This window comes from Artemia franciscana, chromosome 7 (genome assembly GCF_032884065.1).
Source record: "Artemia franciscana chromosome 7, ASM3288406v1, whole genome shotgun sequence".
Lineage (NCBI taxonomy): Eukaryota > Metazoa > Arthropoda > Branchiopoda > Anostraca > Artemiidae > Artemia > Artemia franciscana.
The window spans coordinates 31890738-31904864 of NC_088869.1; the positions used below are offsets into that span (position 1 = coordinate 31890738).

Sequence of the window (14127 nt, forward strand, 5' to 3'; positions counted from 1 at the left end):
TTTTTTTTTAATTCCAGTTAATGCTCAAGCTATTCAGCTCCTTCTGGTCGCACACTACATTCCTCATCACATAGTTATTAACAATAACCATAAAAATGAATTTATATTCCCCTTTCCGACTTAAATTCGCTGTTCACCTAGCAATACAGGCTGTTAGAAATACTATACACAAAACAAATTCAAAACTTTGCTAATTCCAAACCTACGTACAAGAATTTTCCATAAAATTATCTCTACCACTAACTCCTGTCATATCAACGCTTGTGCAATCCCAAAGAAAACAAAATTCAACATCTTGCGCAATATATATATATAAACTCAATTCATATTCCAGAAGTTTCTTGGGTGCAGCACCTAAGAATAATTCTAGACAGAAAACTGCACTTTGAAACTCATTTAAAGGAAGTTTCACCAAATTATTTTTGAAATTAAGACGAACATAATGACTGATAGGTATCCTCTGTGGATGCCAAGGATTACACTGGACCTCTGCACAACATAAACTGGCCAACAAATCCATTATGGCCATAGACCCTGCTCAAAAATACTGCTGAAGCAATTTGATACTATGCACAATACTGCCCTTGGTGACCAGCGCTAAACAAAAATCGAATTTATTTTAACTGAAATAAAACCCTACTTATTACGAAGCCTCAGAAGCTCCTCCTCATGCACTATATATATAAACAAATTGAAGAAGTCACACATATAACATCCTTCAAACATGATAACGTAGCCTTTCACAGATTTGGGGTACAGTTAATGAAGTGAAGTGGGCCTAATCTAAACTCCCCATAACATCGATAAACCTGCGCTAAAAACAGCATTTGAAGGGGTCTCTTAAGGCTCCTTACAATCAAAATTTCCATGGCTTCTAAATTAAATATGTGAGGATTATAACCCGATAATGGTAGATGAAACAAAATCCAGCAACGTGGTGGGCTATGGACCCCACTTCCCAGATCTGAATATTATGACTGTCCAAAAACAAGTCTCTGAGTTTCACATTATGTCAATAGAGTTGGATTTAAAGCCCCGCGACGTAATACACTGGTACCAATCAGCTACGTCAAAATTTCGGACGAAAAATCTGCATTATCACTTTCTTAGTAAAACCAATTTTCACAATAACATTGACTTCTACCTACATACTACCTCCAAAACTGGTGACTTCCAAAATTTAGAAAGAAAGGTCTCATGAATTCCTAGCTACATGGAAAATTTAGGAAATACCAAAGCTGACGATGCAGCACTCACCGTACATCCTATCAGTGGAATTTTTCCTACTCGAGACAGCCTCCACCTTAAAACAGCCTGAATAAATAAGCCAGCAGTGCAACCAGGTAAGACCCTTTTCACAAGCAAATTTAAAAGTAGTTGCCAATCCCTGAATCAGAGCTAGTCTAACAGAGCTCAGCCAGCACATTCATCTGCATCAAATTTCTAGAAGCAAGAAAATTCCACCTCAAATCCCCAGCCAAAAAAAAAATTTCTTGACTCATGACAAAACCCTTGATTTATCTTCTTTTCTTTTGTCAGAACCCCACATTATCCAAGCATTTACAATGAACCATACAATCCACATTTAGATAAGGTGGTATTTGCACAAATTCGAGAAGCCAGCTAAGTAGGAAGGTGACAAACAAAATACAATTAAAACTACATTGTCTAATAATTATTCCCTTGTAGAAAAATTGTTCTCTCCGAGTTTAACCATACTGATAATCTCCAGGCAGAATAGGCCAAAATAGATCTTTGTGACTTTCCGAACAATATATATTTATGATATTTAGCTCCTCTGCACCTTTGATCTAAAGCAACGCCATAACAAAAGATCCGATGTCGCACAGGGGATCCTGGCGAAAATAGATGAAACGCGCCTTTGTGCTACAATGCAATACGTTGCTCGCTGAACACCACCAATACTTTATCAGGAATAAGAACGTAACAACGCCTGTTATGTCAGTGCACATATTATGAATGACACTATTGTTCGTAGCCCAAAGGAGCTCCGCCTTGAAGATGAGGTTCATCCTTACACTATTACATTTACAAATTCCAATCTTTCACTCTGAAGCACCAATCGCACAATAATCGCACCAATTGCTCAATCGTAACTTTCGCAAAATAAAAAATAATGCTGTTTTTTTTCAATGCACATAAACAAGTTCGATTGTTTTAGGTGTGTTTCTGTCTTTCAGAGTGTGTTGTCCATTTTAAATTTAGTTTCTAACTCAGAAAGGACAACCACATATCTTCAAAATTGGGTTGAAACATATTACTAGGTCTAAATTTCAAGTTAACAATTTTCAAATTACCTTCAAGCTTAATTTCCCTTTTCACTTCTTTCGAGGTTGATCCAGAGGCTATAGCGGAGGATGACAGAGGACTGTCTTGTTCCAAGGAATCTTTGGTTTGTAAAATAGCCTTTTCCGATCCTGTATGAGACATATCAAAGCTAACAGGAACTGGCCAAAGACCGGCGCCAGTAAGTTTCTGAAAAAGTATCGGTAAGACAAACAATGTGTACATTAAAACAAAATAAATAGATCTCATTAAATATGCGAAAGGGCACTGAATCTTTAAGTATACGGAAAGGCTTATTTATATACTTTACAACATGACAATGGTAGGGATACATTTAAGATATTTAGTTATTTGTTGAACTTCAACTTAAGATCGGGAAACAGAAAGTCCTACAGTGAGTTGGTGTGAGGAATTTTAAAAGTTTTGAATATCCAGGATGCAAGTGATGATTTGTAAATTAGAGTTCAAAAGACTAAACTGCTTAAATTAGAAATAAAGGGGGATGAAGAAATTACATTATGAACGAGAAAATAGACCAACAGGACCACTTTACCTCACTAATTAAAGTTATTAGTAAGGAAGGTGGATAGAGTAAAGATATAAAAATTGGAAAAGTCATAAGTCAAAATAGTATATGAAAAGTCATACAAACAGACTTACAGAAAGAGGAAATTCCAAGAGATTGAGCAAAGAGTAAAGCTATGAATAGAGTAGGATGGAGGAGAGGTTAATTTTGGCATCTCATCTTTTTCCTGTGATCAACTGTTAGGAGTAGCAGTAAACACCATCCGAGTAGAAACAATCCGAACAAGGGCATTATCAAAATTTTCTGAAATAAATCTTAACTAGTGAGAAAACATAAACATAATAACAAAGACTTGTAACAAACATGGATATCGCAGAACTCGTTGATGGTACCACACAACTTGCTCAAAAAATAAAATAATTTCACCTTAATAACGAAAGGAGGAAGAGCCTTTGCAACAGAGCTTGCAGCCTCACTGGAATCAATGTTTTTAATGATGTCCATCCACTTGGCATAATCAAAAGGAGGAGAAGGAGATCGCGACTTCTCACTTGAAGAAGAAATTCTGTAAAATAGAAAAAAGCAAATAAATAATGAACATTAAGACCTAAAGCTCGCTAAAATGCGTTTTAATTACGAACAGGACTGAGGAGTCGGTAAGGTAATTACAACCAGGGCTACTGAGATAATAATTCGGTGTCAGAGTCTAGGACGCATTTGCTTTATATGAATCCAACAAAATAGAAAACTGCTACTCCGACTGTAAAAACTTTTCAAAAGGCAGTATTGTTTCTTAGAATGCGCATAGAACCAAGGCGTAAGTGATTCCCGTAAAAATTTCGACAGTTAAGCACAAATTGTACTAATTATTGTGCAGTCTGACCACATGAGATGGTCTAAAATATAACTTGTTGATATTTTAAAGCATTAAGTACGATATTCAAAGCTAGCCACCTAAGATTCAAGGTTACAAATATGAATTAAAAAAGAGTTTGGCTGACAAAGCCTTTGATAAGAGTTTAATATATTAACACATAAACCCTGGTAATAAGTGAAAAGATACCAGCATATTTTCATCAGTCACTGTAGGACAAACCAGGAAAACTATCAATAACCATCTAATGAAAAACAAAGAATACTCTAAATAAATGACAATGTTTACATGAAATCAAGAAGTCAAACTTTTCAGTTCATCCCGCATTTGAGACAAATCCCCCCCCCCCCAAAAAAAAAAATATAACATGCAAAATTATTCAATCCGCATTGTTATTTCTTTTTTTTGTACTACGAGACCCGTTGTGCAACTGGTCACCGAACCTCAAATATGCTTTTTCTTTGCGAAGATAAATTCGGCTAATTTAGTGAGATAACGCTTCTTCTTCCTCTTTTTCAACATCGTTGTATCAAATCTTTTGATACAAGGAGTTGAATTATAAGAGGATAGGTATGGTCAGTTAGACTCTTGGCTGATAGTGAGATTTTGTGGTGTTTGAAGCATTCTATCATTTTACATTGCAGGGTATACTGTGCAGACGTCAGCATATTACATTCAGATAGGCAATGGGCAACTGTTTCATTTTTAAGATTACAAGACCTGCAAAGGGGGGAGAGAGAACTCCGCCAGTTGAATTAGGGAACTGATATGAAAACGCCTGAAAATTTGGCCTATTTGAGCCAGACCGGATTCTATGATAAATCTTAGAAAGGTGCTTATTGGGGAAAGATGATAGGGTTGGCTTATTCTTATTTAACAGTACCTCTGGTAGTCTCCAGCGGTAAATATCTCTAATGGGAATTGGTCTTCCACTTGACTGGTCAATATTTAAAGCATTTTTTTGCAATTTCATCCGCCTTATGGTTACCAATTATACCTGAGTGGCTTGGAGCATACTGGAGATAAGTTCTTATTCCTCTTGAAGCGAGATTATCAATAACCCTAAGACAATGAAATGTGTCAATGTCCACCTTATACTGAGGAGCTGAAGAAAGCAGCTCTAGGCTTGATAACGAGTCAGAATAAACTATAATATTTTTTAAATTAACAATCATAAATTTATTATCCGTGAGGAACTCTAATGCATGATTATGGCGTTTAACTCATCAGACATTATAGAGGCGTTATCATGCAATCTGTCGCCCAAAGCAATATTATGGGTTGGAATAAACGCTCCACATGCCACTTTCTCGTTCATTTTGGACCCATCAACAAAAATTTGAAAATGGTTTTTATATGTAATTGTATTAAGCTCGGCAAATTTTTTCCGTATAAAAGCAATGGGGACCAGTTCTTTATTCCACTTTGAGAAATCAGTATTTATTATAGGGATTGACCAACTCCATGGGGGGGGAGGGTTTTGGGGAATGTGGGTGCAATAGATTTTACTGGCACTGGGAATTTCTTTTGGGTAATGTCATAATCATTTGCAATGCCTCTATACATAGATGGATTTCTTAGCCAGTTATGCAGGGTATGAGAGCTATTGGCTTCAATTTTTGTAATATAATTAATGAGAGAAATCTTCTTCTTTCATTTATTGTTGATAGTCCACTCTCTGTAAGCAGAAACTTAGAATTTGTAGATTTCCTAAGACCAAATATGAGACGGATTATATCATTTTGTGTTGTTTCAATTTTTTGCATATGGGTCATTGCACAAGCACCATAAACTATGAGGCCATAATCAATATGGGGTCTTATATGTGATTAAATGAAAAAAAAAAACAAGTTTTTTTTAACTGAAAGTAAGGAGCGACATTAAAACTTAAAACGAACAGAAATTACTTCGTATATGAAAGGGGTTGCTTCCTCATCAACGCCCTGCTCTTTACACTAAAGTTTGACTCTTTCTCTAAACTCTTCTTTTTAAAACAGTAAAAAACTTTAGCGTAAAGAGCGGGGCGTTGATGAGGAAGCAGCCCCTTTCATATACGAAGTAATTTCTATTCGCTTTAAGTTTTAATGTCGCTCCTTACTTTCAGTTAAAAAAACTTGTTTTTTATTTAATTTCTGAACGTTTTTGAATCAATGCATGTTTTAATTTTGGCTCTCCGCAGAGGAATAATTAGAACGAAATTTGCATATTTATTTTTTTGGCTAAATGGCTTTCTCATAGTTTTGATCGAATGATTATGAGAAAAAAAGGAGCGGGGGAGGAAGCCTAGTTGCCCTTCAATTTTTTGGTTACTTAAAAAGGCAACTAGAACTTTTAATTTTTTACGAATGTTTTTATTAGCAAAAGATATACGCAACTTATAAATTAGCTTACGTAACAAACTTTTGTATTCTCATGTTTTTAGTACATATATGAGGGGTTCACCCCCTCGTCAGTATCTTGCTAGATCGGAGCTTGAACCTTCTCCAATATGGTTCTCTGATACGCTGAATCTGATGGTGTGATTTTCGTTAAGATACTATGACAATTAAGGGGTATTTCCCCCTATTTTCTAAAATAAGGAAATTTTCTCAGGCACGTAACTTTTGATGGGTAAGACTAAACTTGATGAAACTTATATATTTAAAATCAGCATTAAAATACGATTCTTTTGGTGTAGCTAAATTATACTGTATTGTAAATTGGTGTGAGGGAGGTTCATGCCCCAGAGAAATAGGGAAAAGAGGAGGCAGCTCAGGACTGCACCCTGTGGAAGCCCTTTGGTTATTGTAATTTTGGGTGAGAAGAAAGAGGAACGCTTTACTTTTTCCCATATTTTCCTAACTAGGCAACTACGGATTACCTGGATCTCTTCTTTTTCTTCTTCTTATCCTTCGACTTTTTCTTCGGGGTCTTAGAGGAAGATCTCGATCGCGACCTTGACAATCGGTGTATATTTCTTGACCTTGACCTTGACTTGGATTTAAACGTATGACCAATATTTCTTGACCTTGGCCTAGAGGCAGGAGATACGGATTTCTTATCATATCGTGGTGATCTCGACCTACGCTTGTAACTAGGGGACCTTGAATTCGATCGAGCAACAAATCTGGACCTAGGAGACCTAGATCTAGATCGAGAAACATGTCTGGACCTTGATCTCGACCTTGTCCGAGATCGGCTTCGCCCATATCTATAAAGAGAAAAACAGTAACATCCATTATTAGCACATAAAGATCTTAGAGAAAACGCAATAGCGCAAGTCAATGAACTAACTAGCATACAAAAATGGAGAAGAAAATACAACGTTACAAAACAAGCCCCGTAGCCCTACCTTGAAAAAGCAACAAAAAATTAGATTTCGATAGCGGATCCAAGAGAAGATGGGGGGGGGATCCGAATATCACTGAAAATCAAATCTTATTGTATAAAATAGTTACTTTTTGGTAATATTATGGCTAAAAAGAGGTGTTTACATGACTCCAGCATATGTGTCCGTTCTGTAGTTCATTCACATATGTGACTTACTTTTCAAAGAAAAAGAAAATAGCATCAAATACAAAACGCAACTATTGAATGTGAACATGTATATATATATATATATATATATATATATATATATATATATATATATATATATATATATATATATATATATATATATATATATATATATATATATATATATTCTGCTATACAAGCGGCTAATATCTTAACCGAACTAAGCGCTTACTTCTGCATTTTTCGCATAAACAGAATTTTATTTTATTTTGACCTAAGAAGATATAAAACTAATAAGAATATCATGAAAACACTCAAAGGAAGGAATAATTGCCAAATATATGAAGTACTTGCAGGGAAAGAGTAATGGTGTGTATGTGGTTGGCACAAAAATAAAATTGCCAACTTAGTTTTTGTAAAAAAAAAAAAAATAAATAAAAATTGGCACAAAATAAAACTTAACATTCTCAAAAGATTCTATCTATACTCTTTGACAACTTGGATACACTTACACTCTTTTTATTTATTTAAATTGTGAGATAAGAAGTAGTAATAGTAGTATCACCAAAAGTTTCAACGTAATACCCCCAGTCGTTCTCGACATATTGCTGAGGTGTCTTATTGGCAACCATAAATACGACGCCTTTTGATTTATTTCAAAGCAGCATTTAGTTTCAAAGCATAGTGGGCCAATTGCATAATTGTGGGGGGCTGAAACGCTTAATATCTCTAAAGATATAGTTGCTGGACTGTTCTACTATGCTCAGCAACACGGATGTCTCAAAATTTTGACTGTATGCGTTTAGAAAATGAATGGGTTTGAGAGAAGGGCTGCTTGCCTTCCAAACTCTTTTTACGCTTAACGAGGGCACCAGAACTTTTAATTCTGAATCGAATTAGCTCCTTTAAAAGTTTCGATGATATTTCTAGCTGTTACATAGTGGTGCGGCCTATAATATAGCTTATTTGCCCCTTTGAAAATCTGCATGCTCATACTCTTCAGATATTGCTTTGCTACCTTTTTGAAAGTCCACATGCTCATAGTTTGTTTTGGTTTAGTTCAACAGCCGCCTAAATATTCCTTAAGAGCTTCACCTTAATACCCTTAGCCTCCATAGTAGCAATAGTTGTTGAAGCATTAGCTGCAGTATGCATATCAACACACGCTGAAAGTTTCAGCTTAATACATACAGTCAACCTTTCCTGAAGCATTTCTGATGCGTCCGCTTGACAAACTGTGCGGGCATAGCATCCTTCGAATTAGTTCCATACAGTTTCCATATATTCCAAAATTTTCGCCTTAATATTCTTAGTTTTAAAGATAATAATAGTAGCAGTAAATTTAATTATAGTAGCCTATGCTTTAGTAGCAGTAGTATTGACAGAAGTAGTAATAATAGTGACAGTAGCAGTAGCATGAGTAGAAGCAGTAGCATTAGGATGCAAATATTTTCTTGTGGTTAGTTCAACATCCCTGAATCCTGTTAGTTTCAACTTCAAACACCGAACTGTTCCTACGATATTACTGTTATACTCTTTTGACAACCTGAATGTATTCGTAGTGTTCTGATTCGGTTCATCTTCCCCCCTCAAAATTTCTTGAACATTTCACCTTCATACCTTAGTCACAGCTGTAATAGTAGTCACAGTACTAGTATTGATATTACTAGTAATAGTATTGAATAGCGGTAGTACTACTAGCAGCAGCAGTATTAACCTATTGCCTTTTGGTCAGTAGAGCATCGCTCTCATCAAGTCTTGTAAGTTTCAACTTAACACAATCAGCCATTGCTGATATGTCCTTCTTAATGAGTGACTAAAACATTGAGGGAATGTCTCCCCCCCCATACGCGACGACCCTGAGTAGCAGTAAATGTAGCAGTGCAGTAGTATGTGCAATACGTGCACATATTGCCTTTTGTGAGATGATCTTCCAATTTAAGTATTCTCTGAAAGTTACAATAGCATCTATACTCAGTTATTCCTGTTGCATGCTTTTGACAATCCGTATACATATTACGAATTTTGAGTTAATCCAACACTCCCCTCAACATTCTCTGAAAGTCTCACCTGAATACCCTTCGTTTTCTTGGAAAGTAAAGTTCAAGCATGCATACCTTTCTCAATAGCATATACTAGGTGTAAACTATCAACGAATGGCCTAACTTACAGCCTTTGTATTGAGGTCTGTGGGGAGGTTGACATCCCCAAAGACATAATCTCCATACTTTTCAACTACACTGAAAAAAATGGCTACCTAAAAATTTTTATTACATGCGTCTTGGGAATTGATGGGCGTGGGGGGGGGGGGGTGTTGTGCTCTAATAACTTTTGACTATTAAATAAGGTCCTTTCAATTTCCAATCAAATGAACCCTTTTTGAAGTTTCTACGACAACAAATGTCCATCTTAAAACGTATATTAGATGCATTTCAGGAGAATACGAGGTGTGTGTGCAGAAGTGGGGAGATATCCACCCTCCAATCCCTTTGAATCTTAAAAAGGGTTCTAATACGTCTGATTACCAATCCAATGAGCCCCGCCCGAAGTTTATTCGACTACACTTTCTATAAAAACTTTTATATGTCCACAGGGCATAACTTACAACCCTTGCCCTGAGAGCTGTGGGGGGTTGTCATTCTCAAAAACACAATTTCCAGACCTTTCAACTACGCTGAAAAAATGCCTATCTCAAAATTTTGATTGGATGTGTTTGAAGAAATGGTGGGCATGGGAGAGGGGCTAGTTACCCTTTGATTACTTTCGACTATTAAAAGGAGCACAAGCCCCTTCAATTTTCTACTGAATGAGCCATTTTTGAAGTTTCAACGACAACAAATGACCACCTCAAAATTTCTATCAGATGCGTTTCAGAAACATACGAGGTGTGGGAGTGGAAGTATCCACCCTCCGAAGTTAATACGATTACCCTTTCTATATAAAGCTTAAATTCTCCCAGGATATAACGTTTAACCCTTGCCCTGGGGGCTGTGGGGGGGGGGAAGGTGTCATCCGTAAAGACACAAATTCCAGACTTTTCAACTACATTGAACAAAATGGCTATCTTGAAAATTTAATTGGCTGTGTTTTGGGAACCGTTGAGCGTGGGAAGGGGATTAGTTGCCCTCCAGTCACTTTCGACAATTAAAAAAGGCACTAGCCCTTTCAATTTCCAATCGAATGAGCCCCTTTTGAAGTTTCAACGACAAATCCTTCGATACAAAGGGCCATGGTCTAAACCAAAAAAAAACTAATAAATAAATAATACATTGTGGCCACATTGCTCTTTACATAGGCGGCGCTATTGCGCTGCCTATGATCACAGCCGATGCTATGTTGGCCTCATGCAGTTTGGTCCTGTGGTGAGTTGTCAGAAGTAGTAGTAATATATCCTAAGCCTTAGTAGTAGTCACTACAGAAGCAGTAGTTGTTGTAGCAGCAGTAGTAGTGGTAGTAGCAGTAGGAGCAGCAGCAATAGTAGTAGCCGCAAATATTTCCTTTTAGGTCAACTGATAATCCTGCTCCTTATTCCCTTAAAACTCCAAATTAATAACCTCCATCATTCCTGAATTACGCCCTTTTGATAACCTGAATGCACATAATACGTTTTGATTTAGTTCACCACTTCGCTCAATATTATCTGGCAGCTTCTCCTGAATGCCTTTGGTCTTTTTGAACACCAAAGGTCAAATCAGTAACTAATACCCTGATAACTAATACTAAATGCAAACAATGAGCGAATTACATAACTTACAGCCCCTGCCCGAGGGCTGTGGGGGGGGACACCCCAATGACGTAGTTACTGGACCTTTCCACTATGCTGAACAAAAAGGATATCCCAAAATTTTGATTGGATGAATTTGGGGAATTAACCGGCAAAGGAGAAGACTGGTTGCCCATAAATCACTTTTGACAATTAAAAAGGACACTAGAACTTTGGAATTCCAGTCGTAATAGCTCCTTCCGAAGTTTGTACAACAACTTCTATACGAAGTGCTTTGGTGAAGAAAAAATCACTTTTTACCTAGGCAGCGCTATTGTGCTGCCAATGAATAAGCCTGAATAAGCCATCCTATGAGGGTAACAGGGAAGTGAATGAAGCAGAGAAGGCTTTATAAATATGAATTAAGGAGATGTGAAATAGAGACTATAGATAAAACTACTGAGAATCTAATATTGTAAAAATGGATGAAAATTTATTTAGTAAGATGGAGTTAGGAATGACATTAAGTGAATTGACCATGATATTAAATTAACTATGAACGATGAATGATATTGACTGTGGAACTAACAGTAAAATGGGTTAGTGAAGTTCAAAAATCATTGGTCGAAAAAAGAGTCCCAAAAGCCAATAGTTATCAAATCAGCCATGGACCTTCATAGAAAACACAAAATGCATGCAACAAAGTCTTCATTTTGAGATAAAATCTGATTTTTAAAAACATGGGGCATAGAGATGCTGATAAAACTAATAAAACAAAGAACAAAGCAAAGAATAATGACCAATCCCGGATCGAAAAAAGTCAAGATTGTGGGCATCTCCAAGACTCTATACTGGTTCTTAAATGATATAATATGAAAAAAACTTCGTTTTCTTAAAGAGTTAAAGAGGCTGCGTCCCAAAGTCGAACCTTAAAAAGTACAGGAATTAGGGGAAGCAGTTGGGGGGCTGCCGCCCCCCAAACCCCCCGCTTTTAAAGGCTCTTTTGTACAGGTTTTTTTTTGTGGGGGGCTGCCCTGCCGCCCCCCTGACCCCCCGCTCTTGGCTTCGGAAAGGCCCTCTTTTAATTAACAAAACAAAAAACCTGTACAAAAGAGACTTTAAAAGCTCTTACGGAGAAATGGGTTAATTAAGTGGTTAATGCGTGGTTTCTGGAAAACAGGGAAGGAGTTATCGGATCGAGCTGAAATTTCGCGAATAAGCTCCTGGGCCCTAGGGGACCTTAACTTGTGAATTTCAGCCCGATCGGACAACGTTAAAGGGGGGGGGGCTTGGGTTGGTGGGTCGAAACTTTCGGCCAGATTTTCCCCATGAAGGAAAAGTCGGAGGGGGATGAAATTTGGCAGGTTTCTTAGTTGAAGCTCGGGCTACGAAATGCATCCCTCCCCATCCCTCTGCGACCACTGCAACCGAAGGTCGCTTAACATTGTCGTGGTTCGCCTCTTTATAGAGGCACGAATGTGCCTCCTTGATAGTTGCATCTTAAGGTGTGTTAGCTGGTGATGGTGGAAATTAAATTTGAGCATACCACTTCAAAAAAATTCTCAACAGACCACAGCCATACAGCTTTCCTGCTATTCCGAAAACGCTACTTTCTTCCCTAGTGTCATCAACAAACCGCCAGTTCAGACAAATAGTACGGCACAAACATCAAATAGTGAAAAAATCGCCATGACAATACTACATAATAGAGGAGATGATAAAGGCCTTGGCCAAAAAACTTATATCAAACTGAGTTAGAAGCTTTTGCTCTAATCTAGGGAAACAAAACTAGACAATTTGAAAAGACCCAGTGATTAGAGCATCTGAAAAGGGCAACATTGCTATTAAAGTTAGCTAACAAGGAATTGGTCTGCCCTAAGTGCCAGGTAATGTACTTTGCAACCTTATTCTGAAGAGGATTAGCACCGAATTCGTAAGGATCTTTAAGACGAGCAATGTAGGTTTTTTTGCAAGTCGTTATTGTGAAAGCCAAATTTTCACTTTACCTATGCATACAGAAGACAACTATATAAGCCTTGTAAACTATACAAGATATTTACTTGTAATATCTTTAAAAAGGCCCTTGACAATGACGACTGCAAGACATAGTGGAAACCTTTTTTACAATATTCCACGCCAAACGAGACACTTCTCCATTTCATCTGGAGTGAAACAACTCAGTGCGTTGTCACCCCCCTTGTAATAGCCATCTACTTCACTCTTTTTAATGCTGCATCTCATGTCCAGCTTCACAGTCAGAAATTCTAATATCACAGATGATATCACTTTATGAGAACTATACAGTCCCTCTTTCAAAAAGATCCAGTTAAGCATGAATACCCGAAACAGAAACCGTTTAATAGGTTTGTCTGAAGGAATTCCACCAGCCTGTCTCTTACTTTGTCTATTGAAAACAATTTTTGAACACCCTATCCTCTCCATTCTCACAAGCCACATCAGGTAAAATTTCAAATCAATCAAAAAACTTTTAGGGCCATTTTCTTACCTTAGATGTGAAAGGTATGTGCCCCATAAAAAAAAGAAAACTGGTCCAGTCTGCAACCGAAGTCTTTGGTGGGAGAAGGATCATACCCTTAAAACTAAACTTGATTTTGGATAGTAGACTACCCCCCCTAACTCCCCCAAAGAGAGCAGATCCAGTCAGGTTACGTCAATCACGTATCTACGACATTTGCTTATTCTACTCACTAAGTTTTATCACGATATCTTTACTCTAAGCATTTTCCAAGATTTCCGCCTCCCCCCCAACTCCCCCCCAATATCACCAGATCTGGTCAGGATTTAAATTAAGAGCTCTGGGGCATGAGTTCCCTCTAGATACAAAATTTCACTAGGATCCGGTCACGCGTCAAGTTAAAACTACCTCAATTTTCCTAATTTTTCCGAATTAACATCCCCCAACTCCCCCAAAGAGAGCGGATTCAGTCTGGTTATGTCAATCACGTATCTAGGATTTGTGCTTATTCTTCCCACCAAGTTTCATCTCGATCTCTTCAATCTAAGCGTTTTCCAAGATTTCCTGTTGCCCCCTCCAACTCCCATCACCGGATACAGTCGACATTTAAAATAAGAGCTCTGAGACACGAGGTCCATCTAAATATCAAATTTCATTAAGATCCGATCACGCATTCGTAAGTTAAAAATACCTCATTTCTTTCAATTTTTCCTCTCCCTTCAGCCCCCAGATGGTCAAGTAGG

The 14127-nt window shown here is 37.4% G+C and overlaps 1 protein-coding gene across 3 annotated transcripts in view; it reads right to left on the reverse strand.

Moving 5' to 3' along the window:
- The window catches only part of LOC136029166 (uncharacterized), a 38083-nt gene that overhangs the window by 14273 nt on the left and 9683 nt on the right, over positions 1–14127 (reverse strand). For all 3 annotated transcript variants that reach the window (XM_065707273.1, XM_065707272.1, XM_065707274.1), the window contains exons 3-5: positions 6568–6897; positions 3260–3398; positions 2319–2496 (exon numbers count right to left, since the gene is read on the reverse strand). In XM_065707273.1, the coding sequence (XP_065563345.1) occupies positions 2319–2496; positions 3260–3398; positions 6568–6897 (647 nt within the window). The remainder of the gene's footprint in view (positions 1–2318; positions 2497–3259; positions 3399–6567; positions 6898–14127) is intronic.